The 20,896-nt window shown below is 46.8% G+C and overlaps 1 protein-coding gene across 3 annotated transcripts in view; it reads left to right on the top strand.

The window, feature by feature from the left end:
- Positions 1-1,063: 1,063 nt before the first annotated feature.
- The window catches only part of REEP1 (receptor accessory protein 1), a 137,889-nt gene continuing 118,056 nt past the window's right edge, over positions 1,064-20,896 (top strand). For 2 of the 3 annotated variants that reach the window (XM_033175366.1, XM_033175365.1), the window contains exon 1: positions 1,122-1,293. In XM_033175366.1, coding sequence (XP_033031257.1) covers positions 1,262-1,293 — 32 coding nt within the window. In that variant the 5' untranslated portion in view covers positions 1,122-1,261. Of the gene's footprint in view, positions 1,294-20,896 lie in introns of all 3 variants that reach the window. The other variant, XM_033175364.1, reaches the window with a different exon arrangement.

The raw sequence follows: 20,896 nt of genomic DNA, 5'->3' as shown, positions 1-20,896 counted from the left end.
TAGGGCCTGGCGCAGGTGCTCACTCCTGTAATCCCAGCACTTTGGGAAGCCGAGGCGGGCAGATCACGAGGTCAGGAGTTTGAGACCAGGTTGGCCAACATGGTGAAACCCCATCTCTACTAAAAATACAAAAATTAGCTGGGCGTGGTCGTGGTGGCGCGCGCCTGTAATCCCAGCTACTCATGAGGCTGAGGCAGGAGAATCACTTGAACCCGGGAGGCGGAGCTTGCAGTGAGCCGAAATTAGGCCACTGCACTCCGTCTCATAAAAAAAAAAACAAAAAACAAAAAAAACCGTAATAGTTAATACGATATTTTAAAAAATAAGTAAAAATGTTTATATAGGGTGCACAAGTTCCCTTTTGCCTAAGACTTCAACGTGGCTCAGCGGGGCACTGGTGCTATGCAATCGCGGCTTCTAGTCTCCTCCTAGGACTAGGAGCAGCCTCCAAGGAAAGCCCTTCCCTAGGAACAAGTAGCCCTTCAGCCCAGCCTTGAAGAAGGAGCTGAATCAAACCAAGGCAGGACCATGAGGCATGGCGTGTACAGACAGGGAAAAAAGAAACAGCAAATATTTGAGTCCAAGATGCCCTCAGGGAAAAGAGCTAGAGGACTATTTGGGGGAATGGTCTTGGCAACACGGTTCTAGGCAGGTACCACGATGATATAGGGACTCTGTAGAATTTTAAGTAGGGAGGCAAGCGCCCAGGTTTGTTTCTTATGCAGAAAGTGCTTAGCAGGGGACAGTCTGAAGAGGTTAGGTCTGGATCCAAGTAAACCTTTTATGAGGCTAACGCACTATTTGAATGAGGGATGACAGCATCCCACCTAGACAGGTGCAGACAGATTCCCGAGGTCCAAGTTCGGACCTCAGTTTCCGTGCTGGAACGCTGAGGGTCCCCGCCCTGCAAACGGGGCCGCCGCAGGGTTCCCTTGTCTGGGCCGATGCCCTGGGGCGCGCGCAGGACCCGCCCGCCTTCAGCTGGGGGCCCGGGCTAGCGGGGCGGGGCGGGCCCGCGGGTGCCCTGACCGGCTCACCGCCCAATCGCTGCCGCCCGCCGAGCCCCGGGGGGCTGGGGCCGCAGCCTCCGCCAGAACGTGCCGCGGCTGCGCCAACGCGCGAACGCCTGGCAGGGCGGCGGGCGCGCTCAGTCTGGCGGCGGCTGCCGTGAGCGGACAGACGTGCCGGGAGCGCCGCAGCCACCCGCGCCGCCCGCAGCCTAGCCGAGCCGCGCCGCCCGGGCCTCGCCCGCCCGCCCGCAATGGTGTCATGGATCATCTCCAGGCTGGTGGTGTAAGTGGCCTTCTCCTGCGCGCCCCTCCGTCCCCTCCCTCCCCGCCCCTGGCCCCCGGCTGCGCGCGGCCCTGCAGCGCCCGGCCCCAGTGGCTCGGGCTATTAATACCCGGCGCAGCTAAATTTAGCAGGTACAGTAGCCACCGAGGACGCCTGCGAGCGGACGGGCGGCGCAGGACGCGGCTGCTGCCCAGGAGGCAACAGGAGCTGGCGGCCGCTTGCGGGGGGCTGGGCCGGGACAGCGAGGGCTGGGGCGCGCGGGGGTTCCGTGGGGGCTGCGTCTCGCCGTGCCCCGGCCGCTTTGTTCCCCAGCTCCGTCGATTTGCAGAGGCCCCGAATGGGCGCGCCGCGGGGACACGCGTCTCTCTCCTTTGGGAGAAATGTGCGGTCGCCCGGCGCCGCGGCCCGCCGCCCAGCTTTTGTTAGGTGGAAAGGACAGCGCAGACGAGCCAGGGGCGCTGCCTGGAGGGTCAGCGCGGAAAGTGGGGAGAGACAGAGGCGGGACTCCCAGTGGGGTTGGAAAAATCCTCCTTTTTTGGTGTCTACATCGACAGCGGCAAAGGCAGGTGGGACACGGGAAGACGCATATGAATCTTGGAGTAGACGCCTGGAGCCCTCGGCTCCGACTCTTTTTGCAGGGGTTTGAGAGACAGGGGCGGGTACCTCCAGGAGTGCATGGGAAATTTTCAAGTGACAGCCACCCGGATGGTGGCGATGACAACTCCCAGGCATTGCAGGAGAACGCAGAGTCATCTGGGGTGAGGTCTGTGTGAAGTCATTGGGGGTGGGCGTGGGGGCCGATTTTCCCTTTCAAGCCCCAGGACCCTAGGCGTTTGAAGAGCTTCCCCGGTGGATTTATTCTCCTTTGGAGATAGACGTGGCTGTTCCAGTCCCTGTTCTTCCCTAACCGTCCTGGCCTGAGTCAGAACAGATTTGCCACCTGCTCTAGCTAGCAGGGGCTGAAATGGGTGTGGGGATTCTAAGGCAGGGATGAGGGTGGCAAGCACCTCGGGCTTTTTCTTTGTCTAAGAACGCGGGGCTCTAGACCCCAGTGATTGTGCACCATCACTCCCCACGTTTTGAAACACCTCCCATCTCCCGTCCCTTCTTTACTGATTTTCCCTTATGAAGTGGATCTCAGCATTGTCTCCTGCCACCATTCAGGGCTTTCCTCCCAAAGCCAGTGTCTGTGTCTCTCAGTCCCCAAGTCATTTCGTGAAGGCCTCGCCACAGCTGTTCCTGACTGTGGGGGGTTTGCGCTGCATCTTGAGGTGGCACGTTAAACATTTGGAAGATTTCTGCCGGCAGAGCTGACATGAATAATACGGGGAAGTGGCTGACACACCTTGCCCTGCCTCATGCCTGACCAACATGGTCTTGCCATCAGGGTGGTGGTTCCTCTCTGGGATCGATATTGCCAGTGGCTTCTGGGTGGGGCTGGAGAGTTGCGTTTGCCTGGCTGGTGGGCTCTCTATAGGTCCTGCTGGGCTGGGAGTGAGGGCATCTGGTCCTGGGTCATGTGACTATCATTAGTTTTATTAGCACCTCCGTCCCCCCCCCCCACTTTTTTTTTTTCGTTTTTGTTTTTGACTGTCTCGCTTTGTCCCCCAGGCTGGAGAGTGCAGTGGCACAGTCTCGGCTCACTGCAGCCTTAGCCTCCTGGGTTCAAGCGATTCTTCTGCCTCAGCCTCCTGAATAGCTGGGACTACAGGCCCTCGCCACCATACCCAGCTAATTTTTGTATTTTTAGTAGAGATGGGGTTTCACCATATTGGCCAGGCTGGTCTTGAACTCCTGACCTAGTGATCTGCCTGCTTCGGCCTCCCAAAGTGCTGGGATTACAGGCGTGAGCCACCGTGCCCAGCCCCTCCCCCTTTTTTACAACGGGCAACTGATGAGGGTGGAGAGGAGAGGCATACATTTGGGAGGTGTCTCAGGGACCTGCTGTTGCTTTCTAAAACAACCACACTCCCCAGAACCGAGACTTCAGAGAATTGAAATTATCTGTGGCCTAGGACTTGCAGATAAAACAGATGAGGGGGAGGACTAGATCAGTTGTTTTTATTAGCAGTAAAACACATATATTTTTCTGAATTGTATTTTATCTAGAACCCCAATATATAAGACAAACAAAAAGGGAACTGCTTGGGTTGAATCAGAGATGAGGAGCCCAGAGCCCATCTGCTCAGGCTGGGTGGCCCTCAGGGAACCCAGTTTGAAACCCGCAGGAGTAAAAAAAGGAGAGTTGATGGGATTTGAGACTGTTATTTCCACCATCAAGTCCAAAAGCTCAGGGATACCACTTATCCCCCAGTCCCTAATTCACTGTAGAAACCCAGCATGAGCATATTGATTATGAGTTATAAACATCATTTTTAATAAGCAGTACCTGTTCCGTGAAGACAATATTTGTTCATTACGGGAAAATTAGAAAAGAAAAACTGAAAAATCATCCACATTTCCACCACACAGAGATAACTAATAATAATAATAATGGAGGGCATATTCTTCAAGAAATTTTCCTGTATACATATACGTACATATATTTATAATTCAAGGATATTATTGATTCAGCTCAATATTCTACACTCCACATACCTTGAGGAACTTCTTATCAAGAGGAGGAATACTGTATTTGGAGTCAGAATACCTGTGGTTCAAATCCCAGTTTTGCCTCTTGCCAGAAGATCCCAGTTCACAACTCAGATCACAGCAGATGCTAATCCGCAGCTAGTTCACCTCATGTTGCTGTTGCAAAGATTTCCATGATACTTGATGTGTAAGTTGCCAGGCACCACGGAGAGCACTAAATCAATGATAAGTCCCTCCTTCTGTCCTCCCCAGGAGCCCTATGAGAGGTTATCAGGGGCTCTCAGACTTAATTTACTCCTGCGGGTTTCAAACTGGGTTCCCTGAGGGCCACCCAGCCTGAGCAGATGGGCTCTGGGCTCCTCATCTCTGATTCAACCCAAGCAGTTCCCTTTTTGTTTGTCTTATATATTGGGGTTCTAGATAAAATACAATTCAGAAAAATATATGTGTTTTACTGCTAATAAAAACAACTGATCTAGTCCTCCCCCTCATCTGTAAAACTGCAGAGGAAATGTGCCTTGCCCAAGGACACAAGATGAGCTGGTAAAGAAAACAGGCTCTGGATTTTTAGTCCAGTCCAGTGCTTTTTCCACCTTCACTCCCCACTGCCAATTGAAAAATTGATCTCTTTCAAGCTCCCTAGACCTCTAGCATGGGAGCATCCTATGGTTTTATCTGCAAGTCGCGTTTTGTGTAAGCAGTCTTTTTATGGTTTTGTAAGCCTCTGTCACATCAAGGAACATGTAAGGAAGACCTATCACTGTGTTCTGAGGATAGAGAGGGAGTGTCTTCCTGTCTTTGTGTGGTCCCAACCATCCGACCAGAGGTATCACGACAAGCTGATGGCCTCCAGGGACAGCCAACCAGTGCTTGTGAATGTCTCTACTGCTACTGGCCATGAGCATTTTGAAGAAAGTGATTGTGGCTTGTTTCCCTTTACAACCTCTTTTCCCCTGCCATGGGTCTTTCACGAAGTACCTGGCACCTGAATGCACTGAGTGAAGGTTGGTTGTGTTGAAGGAAATCCCAGGCCCTGGGGACAAGCAGAGTGGCTGACTAGTGCTGTCCCCTGGGGACGGAGGTCAGCAGGCATCAAGATAGGCTTCTGCCCACAGACAAGGCTCTTAGGATGAGGACCAGTTTGAGATGCTTCTTTCATCCTAGCTCTCTCCTAACTTCCTTGGCTCAGCCTGTAAATAATTAAGGAAGAAATACTCAGTGCAATAGCACTCAGAACCTGGTTGATACCGTCATAGGACACAGGGACTTATTTAGGACTTGCCTGCTTGCCTCCTTTCATTTTCTTTACACACAACTCAAGGTCTAGGCATGAATGAATTTCAAACTGGGGAGAGCATATTTTTGTGCACCCTTTTGGAGGGGGGACACCAACGTTGCTCTGTAACTTCTTGGAAGACTATGCCATTTTGAAGCATTATTCTAAGGAGCAGATATTGCCTCATTGTCTTGGTCAAGGCCCAGAACGTTGGCTGAATGGATCAAGAGCTTCTCACCCCTTATGGGATTAGTAGACTAAAACCCCAACTCACTACATGGGGAAAAGAGAGTTCTAAGTCCACAAAATTTTCTGAATAACTAACGGCTGTGCAGAAAACATTTTATTTCCACATAGCACATTTTTAAAAATATTAGTTTTTAGAAAATACAGTGTGATGATCAAGACAGAGTCTTAGTTTGATAGTTGAAGATCTGGCTAAGTTCTAGGACTGGGATTTGGAGCATGAAGTCTGTCCTGGGTCAGGGATATGAAAATGGATGGGGCTGGGAGGAATGTGGATTGTCCTCAAGATGTTCCCCAACTGTTGCAAAACAAATGGAAAAAAAAAAAAGAAAAGATCGTAAATCCTTAAATATAAGCTAGCCTTTCTTTGGGGCCTGCTTTTTAAAATGTGGCATGCAGGAAACTGATTCAGTTAATGGAGGGTTCCAGTTGGTTGAGGATTGATTTCCTGGCACCGTGCTGTAGTACACTGTGGGAGCTGGGTAAATGTTTCCGTTGAACTGTGAAAGGAAAGATGTTGGGCTAGTAGGCAGCAGACATGGGTTCTAGTCCCAGTGCTGACCTGAGCCACTGCCACAGTGCTAAGGCTGACTCCCACCCACCTGGGCCAGCTCCCTGTCTAAGAGACAGGTTTTTGGCCACAGTCACCCTGCAGGTCCTTAGAGCTCCAGGAGTCAGTGTTCCTCTAGGTCCTTTCCTTCCCCAGCTGGCCTGTATGCATCATGTTTATTTATAAACAGGAGGAGTATCCTCAAGGAAGTGAAGAATACCAGCTTAGATTTCTCTGCTGTGGAGCTGCCCGGTTTCTTTGTTTGCTAACCCTGCCTACCTGCTGAGAAGTAGCTTTCATGCACTTCTTCCCGCTGTGTCTTATTTGAGGTTAGCTGACAAGGGAGGGTCTCACTTGGTTATTACTGGGTCAGTCTCCCCGCTTCCTTCTGAAGCCAGCTATCTTTTTTGGAGGGTGTATTATGTCAGGGAAGGAGGAGCCCTGGGGAGAATGAGGGAAGTGGGAGTCAGGCCCTCTTTGGACACTTAGTGAGGCTGCTGTTTTGTGTACATGTGAGTGTGTGTATGTGTGTTTCCAGGGAAGGTCGGGAGGCTAGGGAAAGGAGAGTCACGGCAGTGCAGCAGCCATAGCACGTGATACCTTTGGAATTTCACTGCCAGGGATGAGCCACACACATGCCCAGCTGGTTACCAGAATTCTTAGTCTGGGGGAGTTTTTCCAACCCCCAACAAGAAGTAAGAGAGGGTGCACTTGGACACTAAGGATGTTTTCCTCTCAATTCTAGGACTTGGGAAGGGAATTGGGATTCTTGAGGAACTGGAAGTTGGATCATTATATTCAGAGTATTTATTCTGAATTTTCAGATCTCATCTGTCTTTGTACGGAAGCACATTATTTTCATTTTGGGTTTTTTAAGTCACACCAGGGCTTCCCTGGGAATACAGGGAAAAAGAAAATATAGATCAAGGACCCAACTTGAAATATAGATCAAGGAAATATGGATCAAGGACCCCCACACAGTAGGGATTTCAGAAGGAGTCTTGAAAGGTAATTTGGTATAGGCCTTCAAGCATGCGTGGGTACCCAGACCAGGGATGGCAAGTGAGGTTCATCTCTTTTGATTAATGTGAGGCTGCCTAGGACACTGTCTTGAGGAGCAAGAAGCTGAGGTGGGCTCAGTGGGGAAGGAGTCCCAAGACTGCTTTATGCAGGGAAGATGGCGATGGGGCACACGTGTTTGTTCAGTATTTGCTCTTCCAGACTTAGCTTATTCCTGATCAGAAAAGGTTTGCCCCATTGTCAGATTTACTAGATTAGTAAACAGAGAGCATCTGTTATTTGAGTTAACATCTCCTCCTGACATCCCATCTCTCCCTCTCCCTGTGGCCTTGTCAGTCACCTGGCAGTTCTAGGACAAAGGTGCCTCCTGTTGCCACTGTAGGGAGCTGTCCAGCCTAGCCGTCTTGCCCTGCTTCTCTTTCCTCTTAGGACTATGATGCATAGTGTATACTACATTTCCTCCCCATTTTTTTTTTTCCTTTCACTGATCACAGCTCAGTTAAAGTCTGCCTTAGACATTCTCCTGCATACTTATGTGTGTATATCCTTCCCTCCTCTTTGTATGGGACTCTGGATAGTACTTGGGGCTGCAAAACTAGTTTTCCATTCCCTTCTGGTAACATGCTCCATCCTGCCTCCCTCCACTCAGCCACAAAAGTCAGCATGTGACCCAGGGCTAGATATGCATTTCCCTGGACACGGACATTGGTCCAGAGGTGGGCAGGTGATCCAAACTGAGATCCTTCCCCAGGGTTTCTTGATTTGGAGCTGAGGGAGAATAGCCTTGCCTATGGGGCCCAGAGTTGGAAAGATATGAAGTTAGGGCTGAGGCATCTAAACCCCCTGGCATACGTGGAGAAAGTCCATAAGCAAAAGTGGAGAATACAGCAAAGCAAAAATAAATGGAGATGAGACTTGGGTGAGAGAAAGAGGCTGGCACAAGAGAGTCTTGGTTTTGGTGGCTCAGGCCCCAGTTCCTACAGCTGCTTTTTTGATGCCATGAGCTGTCCCATATCCTAGAATGAAAACTTTAAATGGTGCTTATAATCAATTAAATATTTGTTGTTAGGATGGACTAGAGCATGCTGCAGTAACAACTCCTAAATCCCAGTGGCTCAAGAAAACAAAGGTTTATTTCTTGCTTTCTGCAGCCTGTTCACTGTGGGTTGGCAGGGGTACTCTGCTCATCATATTCACTCAGAGTCCCAGGCTACCTGGGTTTCCTTTGTCTTATCATCATAAGACATTAGCATTCTGGCTGGGCACAGTGGCTCACCATGTAATCCCAGCACTTTGGGAGGCAGAGGTGGACAGATCACTTGAGCCCAGGAGTTTGAGACCAGCCTGGGCAATATGGCAAAACCCCATCTCTACAAAAAAAAAAAAAAATACAAAAATTAGCTGGGCATGGTGGTGTGCACCTGTGGTCCCAGCTACTTGGAGGATGAGGTGGGAGGATCACTTGAGCCCGGGAGCTGGAGGTTGCAGTGAGCCAAGATCACGCCACTGCATTGAGCCTGAGAAACAGAGTGATACCCTGTCTCAAAACACACACACACACACACACACACACACACACACCACAGTTCACTGTGGTAGGGAGAGAAAAATAGAGAGTCACATACTGGCTCATAAGTGCCTGCCCCTGGAGATGATAACTTGACATTTCTGCTCACATGTCATTGGCCAAACCTGAATTCAAAGTGGGTGGGGAATTACACTCCTCACTAAAGAACAGCCCTAATGACCACCATATATGTTGAGTGAATGACTCCTAGCCAGCTTTGCAAACCTAGATATGTCCTTGGCATAATACGGTATTGTGAAACTGGGAGAATCCTGACATACTCCTTCAATCTCTACACTGGAAATATCTCTCTCACTTCCCTTTTAGTCCCTTTATTCTGTTTGTGAGTCAAGAAAGGAGATCTTAAGTCTGAGGAGAAATTAGCAATTACAAAGAGCTGATGCCATTCCATAGCTAAAACCTTGGAAGGTGCCCTCTGGCTTTCACTACACTCTCCATATGTGTCTCTACCTTTCTCCATGAAGCCTCCCTTAGGTCCCCTAACCAAGAAAGATTTCTGTCCTATGGGTCCCCAGAGTGGCATTGTCACTTTGTTCCTGGTGCTGTGGTGGTCTGTGCATTGATATCCCCTTACAGACCACATCTGCTTCGTTTCCCTCACAGTTTCTTACATGCAGTAGGTGCCCAGCGAGTGCATGTTGGATGGTGAATGAGTCAGGACCTCACTCCTCAGAGTGTGGTCTGTGCACCAGCAGCACTGGCATTACTGAAGTAGTTAGGAATGCAGAGTCCCAGGCCTAGTGAATCTGCATTTTAACAAGATCCCATAAAACTTGAGAAGGGCTGAGTCAGGAGACGGGGTGCCATCATGTCCCCTGTGAATTGAAAAGAGATGGACTTGCCTGAGGTTCTCATTATTGCCTGTGGACCTGGGACCCGAGATTCAATCTCAAGCCACCATTTGTGCTAAACTGTGGTTCATGCTTTCTGGTTCTGAGAGGTTCTGACCCCAACTTTTTATGATGAGTTCTAAATAGCATGCCTGGACTCTGTCAACCCAGTGCCCAACCAAGAACCTTTTGATATGGACAGAAGGCAGGGAAATACTGGGTAGAAGAGGGCAGTTCCCTGGCAAAGGCCCCACCCTCAAGCCTGGAAACTGCAGCCCTAAGTGAGAACAGTTATCCCTGTTTTCCTGCCCAAATGTTGCTTTTTCCAAAACCACTCTGGCCCGTCACACTCCGCATCCTGTACCCATAAAAACCCCAAACTCCACTGGCAGAGAAGCAGAGTGGCGTGGCAGAGGAGAGAAGAGAAGCATCGGAACGTTGAGAGGAGTTTGGCCAGGGATGGCTGCACTCCAGGGGAAGATTATCTTCCTGCTGTATCCCCTTTCCAGCTCCCCATCTCGCTAAGAGCCACCTCCATCACTCAATAAAATCTCTGCATTCACCATCCTTCAAGTCTGTGTGACCTGATTCTTCCTGGATACTGGACAAGAACACGGGGGCCAAGAGGACAGGGTGTAAAAGACTGTCACCGTGACTCCACTGAGCTGGTTAACAGCCATCTGCAGATGGCAGCTGCTAAAACAGCATTAATTGTAACACACCCCTAGATGCTGCCAGGGGACCAGAGCCCAAAAATGCTCACCCCAGCCCTGGCACCCTCTCACCTGCATGCTTCCCCTCCTGCAAGGGGTTTGAGCACTGCCGGCCGAGTCAGCAAGCCACACCCCTGTCACAGGTCCCACAGAGGGGTCAAGGGAGTCCTCCTGTTTCACTTTCTTTTTTTTTTTTTTCTTTTTTAAGATGGAGTCTTACTCTGTCGCCAGGCTGGAGTGCAGTGCCACCATCTCAGCTCACTGCAATCTCCGCCTCACGGGTTCAAGCAATTCCCCTGCCTCAGCCTCCCAAGCAGTTGGGACCAATGGTGCACACCACCACACCCAGCTAATTTTTTGTATTTTAGTAGAGATGGGGTTTCACCATGTTGGCCAGGATGGTCTCGATCTCCTGACCTCATGATTCCTCACCTCGGCCTCCCAAAGTGCTGGGATTACAGGCATGAGTCACTGGGCCCAGCCTCCTGTCTTACTTTCACAGATGGGCTGCCTAATTGTGATCAGTGTAAAATTTAGTTTTGTCACAACTGGGGCTTACACTGCCAAAGATATGCCTGTCAGACAGAATATTGGGCTGAATGGGTCATGCTGCTCAGAGGAGAGGGAATACAACCCGTCTTGAGAAAGAGGCTGGTGAGCCTCGCCAGCTGATGCTGGAGATTCACGTTGGATTTCCAAGAACATGCAAGGACTTTTTCTCATGAGCACGTGAGGTTGAGAACCACGAGTCCACATGTGCCCCTCCTGAGGGAGTTGCAGGATCCAGCAGGATCTGTGCACACTTCAGGCTGCATGTTGTGGAATCCAGGCTTTTTCAGCAAGTTCTCCTAGCTCTACCTTTAAAATACTCACCTGTCTACCCATGACTCCCGCCTCCACCACTGCCACCAACCAAATACTGTTGCTCTCCTGGACCATTGAAAACCCTCCTGACTGTTTTCTCTGCTTCTATTCCTGTCCCTCCAGTGATCTCGTTAAAATGTTAGGTAGGGCTGGGCGCGATGGCTAACGCCTGTAAACCCAGCACTTTGGGAGGCTGAGGCGGGCGGGCAGATCATGAGATCAGGAGATTGAGACCATCCTGGCTAACACAGTGAAACCCCGTCTCTACGAAAAATACAAAAAATTAGCTGGGTGTGGTGGCGGGTGCCTATAGTCCCAGCTACTTGGGAGGCTGAGGCAGGAGAATGGCGTGAACCTGGAAGGCAGAGCTTGTGGTGAGCCGAGATCGTGCCGCTGCACTCCAGCCTGGGTGACAGAGGGAGACTCCGTCTCCAAAAAAAAAAAAAAAAAAAGTAAGATAGGCCATCTTTCCCCTGCTGTTTAAAAACTGCTCCATCTGACTAAGAGTAAAACTCAAACTCCTTACCATTGTCAACAACACTCAACAGTCTGGCTCTTGCCTACTCTCTGACCTTACCTGGCAGTGGCCTCCCCTCTCTCACTCGGCTCCAGCCTCCTCACTATTCTTAGAAGGTGGCAAACTTGTCCCATCCAGCAACCTTTGCGCATACATATATTAGTATATTATTTCTGTAATAGAGCTACCAGTTAGAGACCTAGAATAAGATTTTTTAAATAAAAAAAAAAATAAAGCAAAGAACTGAAAATAAAAGAAAACAGCGTAACCTAGGGGAGGGAAATAGGCCCATGTGGAAAAGAAGCACTTCTGGAAGTAAAAAATAAAGTGTTGACATTAAAAATCCAATGAATAGGTTAAAACGGTGAAGGATTGAATACCAAGAAGGTGGTGTTTTTCACACTGCGTCTTAGAGCTAGAAGGAGTCTTGGTGATGTCATGCCCTTGTTCAACAGACAAGGAAGATGGGGACCCACAGAGATAGGTGATCTGTCAAAATCACTAGCCTAATTGGCTAGGCCAAGACTTAAGGCCAGGTGTCCATGTTCTGAAAATGTTTTAATGTGGGAAAGAGAGCAAGCTTGTTTTATATGGTTAGAGAATTGGACTAGAATCAGTGGGTGGCTAGAAGACAAATTTTTGGCTTTTTGGAAGGAAAAGGTTTCCAGTAGTTGGCACTGACAGCACTGGGCTGCCTTGTGAGGCAGGGAGCTCCTGGCTTTCAACCCTAAAACTGTCCAACCCTAAAACTTTATGATTTTTTCTTTTTTTTTTTTGAGACGGAGTTTTGCTCTTGTTGCCCAGGCTGGATTGTAATGGCATGATCTTGGCTCACTGTTACCTCTGCCTCCCAGGTTCAAGCGATTCTCCTGCCTCAGCCTCCTGAGTATCTGGGATTAAAGGCATGCACCACCATGCCTGGCTAATTTTGTATTTTTAATAGAGATGGGGTTTCACCATTTTGGTCAGGCTGGTCTTGAACTCCTGACCTCAGGTGATCTGCCCACCTTGGCCTCCCAAGGTGCTGGGATTACAGGCGTGAGCCACCATGCCTGACCAAAATTTTATGATTTTAATATTTTCCTTATACTGGTTGAGGAAGAGAGAGAGAAGAACTATTAAAAATAGCTTTTTCAGTGATTAGGACTTCTATCCTTGCTCAAGATTGATTGATTGATTGATTCATAGCTTGGTCGATTTATTCATTGATGTACTGCTCATTTTTTTTGACGCACGCCAGGCACCAGGGATATAAAGATGTATAAGTTCTGATTCCATCTTTGAGAAGTTTATGAGGTCACATAGCCAGTCATTGGGAAGCTGGGACTTGAGTTCAAGTGTCCGTCTGCCTGCCCAGTGCTGTTTCCATTGGGTGGATATTTTGTGGGTGTGGGTGTGGGTGTGAATGATTTGTCTGGCTTTGATTGGAAATTGTAGGGATAAACCCTTTCAGCAGGGGAAGTGGTACATCTTACATATGAAGGAATTAAACCACTGCTTCGTCTTCCTACCCGGGGGACACTGTGGCATCCAATGTTGGAGAAAAGAGAAGGCAGAGGACATGTGCTAAGTGGAAAGCAATCTGAGACAAAGAGGTGAGTGAAGTCAAGCATCCTTTCCCACTGTATTAGTCTATGATTGCTGCTGTAACAGGTAACCATGAATTTAGTGGTTTAAAACAACAGAGGTTGTTCTCTTGCAGTTCTGAAAGTCAGAAGTCTGAAATGACTCTTTTGGAGCTAAAATCAAGATGTTGGCAAGGCTGATTCCTTGTGGAAGTCCCAGGGGACACTCCATTCCTTGCTTCTTCCAGCTTCTGGTGGCTGCCAGCATTCCTCGTGGCTACATTACTCTAGTCTCTGCTTCTGTGATCACACTGTCTTCTGTTCTGCCCTTACATCTTCCTCTTACGACACTTGTGATTACATTTAATCACATTTAATCACAAATCAAATAGGGCCCACTTGAATAATCAAGGATAATCTCCCCATCTCAAAAGCCTTAATTTAATTCTACCTGCAAAGTCCCTTTTGCCTTATAAGGTAACAGTCACAGATTTTAGGAATTAGGACCTGGATATCTGCAGGCCATTACTCAGCTGACCACACCCAAGATCACAGTTCTTACTGCCTCTAGACCGAGGGGAGTTCATCTAAGAAAAACCTAAAGAGGGGGAAACACACAAGGGAACACTGATGTTCTAACGTCTTTATCTTTATTTTTATTTATTTATTTACTTTTTATATATTTTTTCCTCTTTTTTTTTTTTTTTTTTTTTTTTGAGACAGAGTCTTGCTCAGTCGCCCAGGCTGGAGTGCAGTGGCACGATCTCAGCTCAATGCAAGCTCTGCCTCCTGGGTTCACGTCATTCTCCTGCCTCAGCCTCCCAAGTAGCTGGGACTACAGGTGTCCGCCACCATGCCCAGCTAATTTTTTTTATTTTTTCTTTTTAGTGGAGACGGGGTTTCACTGTGTTAGCCAGGATGATCTCGATCTCCTGACCTCGTGATCCGCCCGCCTTGGCCTCCCAAAGTGCTGGGATTACAGGCGTGAGCCACTGCACCCGGCTGTTTTAATTTTTTTTTAGAAGACAGGATCTCATCCTGTTGCCCAGATTGGAGTACAGTGGTGACATCATAGCTCACTTCAGCCTTGAGCTCCTGTCTTCCAGCAATCCTCTTACCTCAGCCTCCCAGGTTGCTGGGATTATAGGTGTGAGCCACTGCACCTGGCTTCTAACATCTTATTTTGTCTCGGTTTCTGGGCTCTCCTTGATTTGCAAAAAGTAATAAATGAGTCAATAGAAAAGACTATTTATAAAGAAAAGGTGGTTAGGGGATAATGGATAATAGTACAGTGAACACTCATTTACTCATCACCAGTTTAAGAACTAGAACACTACCTTCATTGTATGAATATACCATAATGTAACCTATCAAGTGAACTCTTGATGAATGTTTAGGTTGTTCTAGATTTTTCTTTTGCACTCCCTCCGAAAGAGCGCTGCAGTGAGCATTCTTGTGTGTTTCCTGATGTACCTTTGCACAGGTTTTGTTAGGGTTAGTCTGGCTGAGGCAGAAGATAATTGCATCTTCTACTTGACCAAATAACCTAAATTAAGTTTCCATAGAAAAAGGGGCCTATCCTGGGGCTTTTTATCCCGTACTGTTGATCACTTTGACCGACCCTGCACCGACACCACACTGTCGTAATTACCATAACTTGACAAAAATTATTGATGTCGGGCTTGGCAAGTGCTCCACCATTTGTTCTTCATAAACTGTTCTCCAAAACTGTTTTCTTTCAGCAGTGGATGCTATTCCATTTGCACCATGTCTTTACCATCATTTGATATTCTCACACTTTAGAATTTTTGCCAGTCTGATGGGTACCAAATGGAATCTCTTTATGGATTTAACTTGCATTTTCCTAAACACTCCTGAGACTGAGCATCTTTTCATGTTTATTGGCCATTCATGTTCTTTCTTCTGTGAAGTGCCTGCTCAAGTCTTGCCAGTTTTTCTCTTGTCCTTATCTTATTGATTAGTGGGAGTTCTTTAACTCTTCTGGATGATAAACTTCTGTCATTTATGTGTTACAAATGACTTCTCCCAGTGTGTGATTTACTTTATCATCTTTTTTAGAGTCTATGTTGATAACCAGAAGTTCTTAATATTAATGCAATAGACATCATTTTTTTCACTTATAGTTTGTGCTTTTTGCGTCCTAAGAAAATAAAATTGTGAAATTATTCTTCCATATTGCTCCTAGCAGTTTTCTAGTTTTTCTGTTCACATTTAATTTCTTAATCTATCTTGAGTTGATTTTTATATATGATGTGAAGCAGCAGTCTAATTTTTTTTCTTTTTTTCTTTTTTTTTTTTCACATGAAAAGCCAGTTATCCTGGCTCTATGTATTCAAAAGTTCATGCTTTCTCTTCAGACCTGCAATGCCCAGCCCTGTCATAAAGTGAGTTTCTATAATGTGCAGGCCTGTTTCTGGACTCTTCATTCTGTACCATTGAATAGTTCGTCTGCCTGCCACAGTGCCACGCTGTGTTAGTTACCAGAACTTTATGAAAAATCTTGATGTCTGGCATGGCAAGTTCCCCACCTTGTTCTCCTTCAAGAGTGCCTTAGTGCAGTAGTACCCAACATTTTTGGCACCAGGGACTGGTTTCATAGAAGACAATTTTTCCATGGATGGGTATTGAGGGGCAGTTTTAGGATGAAACTGTTCCACCTCAGATCATCAGGCATTAGTTAGATTCTCATAAGGAGGTGTGCAACCTAGGTCTTTCACATGCGCAGTTCACAATAGGATTCGTGCTCCTATGAGAATCTAATGCCGCTGCTGATCTGACGGGAGGTGGAGCTCAGGTGGTAATGCTGCTGCTCACCTCCTGCTGTGCGGCCAGGTTCCTAACAGACCACAGACCGGTCTCCGGTCTCCATCCCTGTCTGCAGCCCAGGGGTTGGGGGCCCTACCTTAGTGCTTTCCTCTCCCGTAATACATATTTAGAATTAGCTTAGAGTTATGTGTTATAGCACATACACAAGCACACAAATCTGTTGTGATTTTGATTGGACTAGCGTTGAATGTATGAAACAATAGAATATTGATTTTCTTTATTTATTTTTAATTTTTGGAGACAGAGTCTGGTTCTGTTGCCAAGGCTGGAGTGCAGTGGCACAGTCATGGCACACTGCAGTCTTGACCTCCTGGGTGCAAGAGGTTCTCCTGCCCTGGCTTAGCTTCCCAAGTAGCTGGAACCACAGGTGTGTGCCACTGTGCCTGGCTAATTTTTGAATTTTTTGTAGAGACATTGTCTCACTATGTTCTCACTATGTTGTCCATGCTAGTCTTGAACTCCTGAGCTTAAGCAATTCTCCTACCTCCACCTGGTCTCCCAGGTGTGAGGCCTTTTATTTTTTTAAGACATCATCTCACTCTATTGCCCAGGCTGAAGTGCAGTGGTGAGTGCAGTGGTGAGTGCACTGCAGCCTCAGATTCCTGAGCTTAAGGGATCCTTCTGGTCTCAGCCTCTCAAGTAGTTATGACCATAGGTGTTCACCACCATGCCCAGATAATTTTTTTAAAAATTGGGGGCCAGGTGCAGTGGCTCATGCTTGTAATCCTAGCACTTTGGGAGGCTGAGGCAGGTGGATTCCTTGAGTCCAGAAGTTGGAGACCAGCCTGGACAACGTGCTGAAAACCTCTCTACCAAAATAAATACAAAAATTAGCCAGGCGTAGTGGCGCACACCTGTGGTCCCAGTTACTTGGGAGGCTGAGCCAGGGCAGAAGAATCTCTTGCACCCTGGAGGTCAAGAGTAGCTGTGGTCCCAGCTGGTCAGGAGGCTGAGGTGGAAGGATTGCTTAAACTCAGGAAGTCAAGGCTACAGTGAGCTGTGATGGTGCCACTGCATTCCAGCCTGGGTGACAGAGCAAGACTCTGTCAAAAAACAATTTTTTATGTTTAGAGACAGGTTCTGTCTCTGTTGCCCAGGCTGGTCTCCAACTCCTGACCTCAAGCAGTCCTCCTACCTTGGCCTCCCAAAGTGCTGGGGTTACCGACATGAGCCGCCATGCCTGGCTAATATTGATGTTCTTTTTTTTTTTTTTTTTTTTTTTGACACCGAGTCTCGCTCTGTCACCCAGGCTGGAGTGCAGTGGCACGGTCTTGGCTCACTGCAACCTCTGCCTCCGGGGTTCACGCCATTCTCAGCCTCCCAAGTAGCTGGGACTACAGGCACCTGCCACCATGCCCGGCTAATTTTTTTGTATTTTTAGCAGAGACGGGGTTTCACCATGTTAGCCAGGATGGTCTTGATCTCCTGACCTCATGATCTGCCTGCCTCAACCTCCCAAAGTGCTGGGATTACAGGCGTGAGCCACCGCGCCCAGCCGATGTTCTTAATATGTTTGTTGCACTCCATAAATATGGTGTCTGCCTTTATTTATTTGGGTCTTCTTTAATGACTTTCAATAAAATTTTATAATTTTGCTATAAATGTCATACACATCATTTGTTAGATTTATTCCAAGGTATTTGATATTTGTTGGTGCCAGTGTATTTATTCTCTTAATAAAATTTCATCTTCAACTGTTGGAAGAATACAACCTTGCTTACCTGTAGATTCTTTTTGGTTTTCCAGATAACTAGTCATGTCATTTGAGAATAGTGCAGCGTTATGCCTTTCTGGTCATTATTCTTTTTAATTTCCCCATTTTGCCCTGGTTTGGATTCCCAGTGCATGATGACTAAAATTAGTGAGGCAGATACTCATCTTGTTCCCGACTTAAAAAGGAATGCTTCAACATTTTCCTATAAAGTATCATGCTTGCTGTAGGGTTTTCAGAAATATACTTTGTTACTCTCAAGTGATAGTTCGTTAAGAGTTTTAATAATGAATGATTTATTTATTTATTTATTTTTTGAGATGGAGTCTCGCTCTGTCACTCAGGCTGGAGTGCAGTAGTGTGGTCTCCGCTCACTGCAAGCTCCACCGCCTCCTGACTTCACACCATTCTCCTGCCTCAGCCTCCCGAGTAGCTGGGACTACAGGCGCCCGCCACCACGCCCGGCTAATTTTTTTGTATTTTTAGTAGAGACGGGGTTTTACTGTGTTAGCCAGGATGGTCTCGATCTCCTGACCTCATGATCCTCCCGCCTTGGACTCCCAAAGTGCTGGGATTATAGACATGAGCCACCGTGCCCAGCCAATTAATGATATTATATTTTATCTAATGCTTTCATTGAGACGATGTTTTCTTTTTGGTCTTTAGTCTAAGTGGTAAATTGTATTAATTAATTTTACCATGAAACCAAACTTGCCTTCCTGGATAAACCCAATTTGGTCATAAAGTTGTTTTTGCTTTTTTCTAGTTAAAATGATCCTGGAGGAGATTCGCTAATATTTAGGATTTTTTTAAAGCTATGTTTGTGAGTGGTATTGGCTATGTCACTTTTGTATGGTTTGGGTATCAAGATTGTGCTAGCCTCATAAACTAAGTTGGGGGTGTCTCATCTTTTTCTACACTCTGAGATAGTGTGTGTAATATTGGATGTCTTTCTTAAAAGGTTAGTAGAATTTGCCAGTAAAATCCTCAGAGCCAGGGGCTTTTTCAACAGGAAGATTTTAAACTACTGATTCAATTTATTTAATGGTTATAGGTTTATTTGATCTTTTTGGATCAATATTATTTTAGGACTTAATTCATTTCTGTAATTTTTCACATTTATTTACAGTTAACAATATTGCTTCTGCACCCTATTCCTTCCCTCTTCTTCTAGCACTTTCATTAGACATGTGTTAGATGTTCCTACTCTGTCTTTCAAGTCTCTTCACTTCAGCCTGGTACAGTGGCTCACAGCTGTAATCCCAGCACTTTGGGAGGCCGAGGTGGGCAGATCACCTGAGGTCAGGAGTTGGAGACCAGCCTGGTCAACATGGCAAAACCCTGTCTCTACAAAATACAAAAATTAGCCGGACTTGGTGATGGGCACCTGTAATCCCAGCTACTCAGGAGGCTGAGGCAGGAGAATCGCTTGAACCCAGGAGGCAATGGTTGCAGTGAGCCGAGATCATGCCACTGCACTCCAGCCTAGGCAACAAGAGTGAAACCATCTAAAAAACAAAAAAATGTCTCTTCATTTCTTATTCCTGATTTCTTTTTCTGTCATTGCTGCATTATGAATAATTGTGTGCACATCTGACTCTTTAGCCATGTCTAATCAGCTGCTAAACATATTCGTTGATTTACAATTTTTTATCAGATTCTAGAAATTCTATTTAGTTCTGTTTCAAAACTGGCCATATTTTATGATGTCTGTTCCTTCTACATCTTTTAAATTCCTTTTTATTCCTTTAAACATATTAAACATATCTATGTTATGTTCGGAGTCTGATAATTCTAGCATCTAAACTATTTTTCAGGGACAATTTAGATCTGTTTTTTCTGGTGGCTCCCAATCAAGGTGCGTTATGTGTTTCGTAATTTTTTCTTTTTTTTTTTTTCACTGTGAGCTTGTATTCCTTGGGATTTTATCTGTAGGAGTTCTTTAGGCCTGGGTCAAAGGTGAATTCTTCCAGGGAAGATCTGCATTTGCTTCGGTTAGGTGTCTAGGGAGACTACTAATATTGGACTACTGAAAAGTAATTTCTTGAGATTTTAAAATTTTGACCACGTGGGTAGTGTAAATTTGGGCTGCAAACTTATGTGAGAGTGAGGTTAATGGTTACAAGTTTTCAGGGGAAATACGGTTTCCTCCTCACCTGCTGCCATGACTAGAGAATGGGTGTTTTTACTTTAACCTTTAGCGATTGCAGCAGGCTTCTCTCTCTTCACCCTTTTACTGATGACGCAGTGCTTTGGGGTCTGAATTAGTTTCCTAGTGCTGCTAGCACACAGTGCCACAAACTGCGTGGCTTAAACTGACAAAAATGTATTCTCTCACAGTTCTGCAGACTGGAAGTCTTAAATCGGGGTGTACCATGCTCTCTCTGAAGGCTGTAGAGAAGAATCTGTTCCCTGCCTTTCTCTTAGCTTCTGGAGGTTGTCAGCAAGCCTCGCACTTTTTTGGCTTGTAAATGCATCACTTTAATCTCTGCCTCGGTTGTCACATGGTGTTCTCCCTGTGTCTGTCTCTTTTCCTCTTTTATAAGGGCACTAGTCATATTGGAGTAGGGGCTACCCTAACCTAATGATCTCACCTTAGCTTGGTTATATCTGAAAAGACCCTTTTCTTTTTCTTGTCTTTCTTCTTTGGCAGAGTCTCACTTTGTTGCCCAGGCTGGAGTGCAGTGGCACGATCTTGGCTCACTGCAACCATTGCCTCCTGGGTTCAAGTGATTCTCATACCTCAGCCTTCCAAGTAGCTGGAACCACAGGTGCACACCACCATGCCCAGCTAATTTTTGTACTTTTAGTAGAGATGAGGTTTTGCCATGTTGGCCAGGCTGGTCTCGAATTCCTGGCCTCGGGTGATCTGTCCATCTCGGCCTCCCAAAGTGCTGGGAGTACAGGCGTGAGCCACTGTGCCTGGCCAAGACCCTATTTTTAAGTAAGATCACATTCACAGGTATTGGGGGTTAGGACTTCAGCGTATCTTTTTGAGCAACAATTTAATCCATACCACGGTCCAAGCTTTATAGAAGGATGCCCTGGGTCAGTGTTACTCAAAATGTGGTCTGGGGACCATACACCATTACCTCACTTGGGAGTTTAATAGAACTATAAACTCTCAGCCTCGCCTCCTCCAGACCTACTGAATGAGAATACCTGAGGTTAGGGCCCAGGAATCTGTGTGTTAATATACTCTCCAGGCTATCTTATGTGGGCTGAAGTTTAAGAAGCATTGCCCTAGACTATGTCTCCTGTACTTGACACTCTGTCAAGCCCTG

The sequence above is a fragment of the Trachypithecus francoisi genome, unplaced genomic scaffold (assembly GCF_009764315.1).
Source record: "Trachypithecus francoisi isolate TF-2019V2 unplaced genomic scaffold, Tfra_2.0 Lachesis_group17, whole genome shotgun sequence".
Taxonomy (NCBI): Eukaryota; Metazoa; Chordata; class Mammalia; order Primates; family Cercopithecidae; genus Trachypithecus; species Trachypithecus francoisi.
Note: the sequence above shows the minus strand (reverse complement) of the source record. Positions and strands in the feature narration are given on the sequence as shown.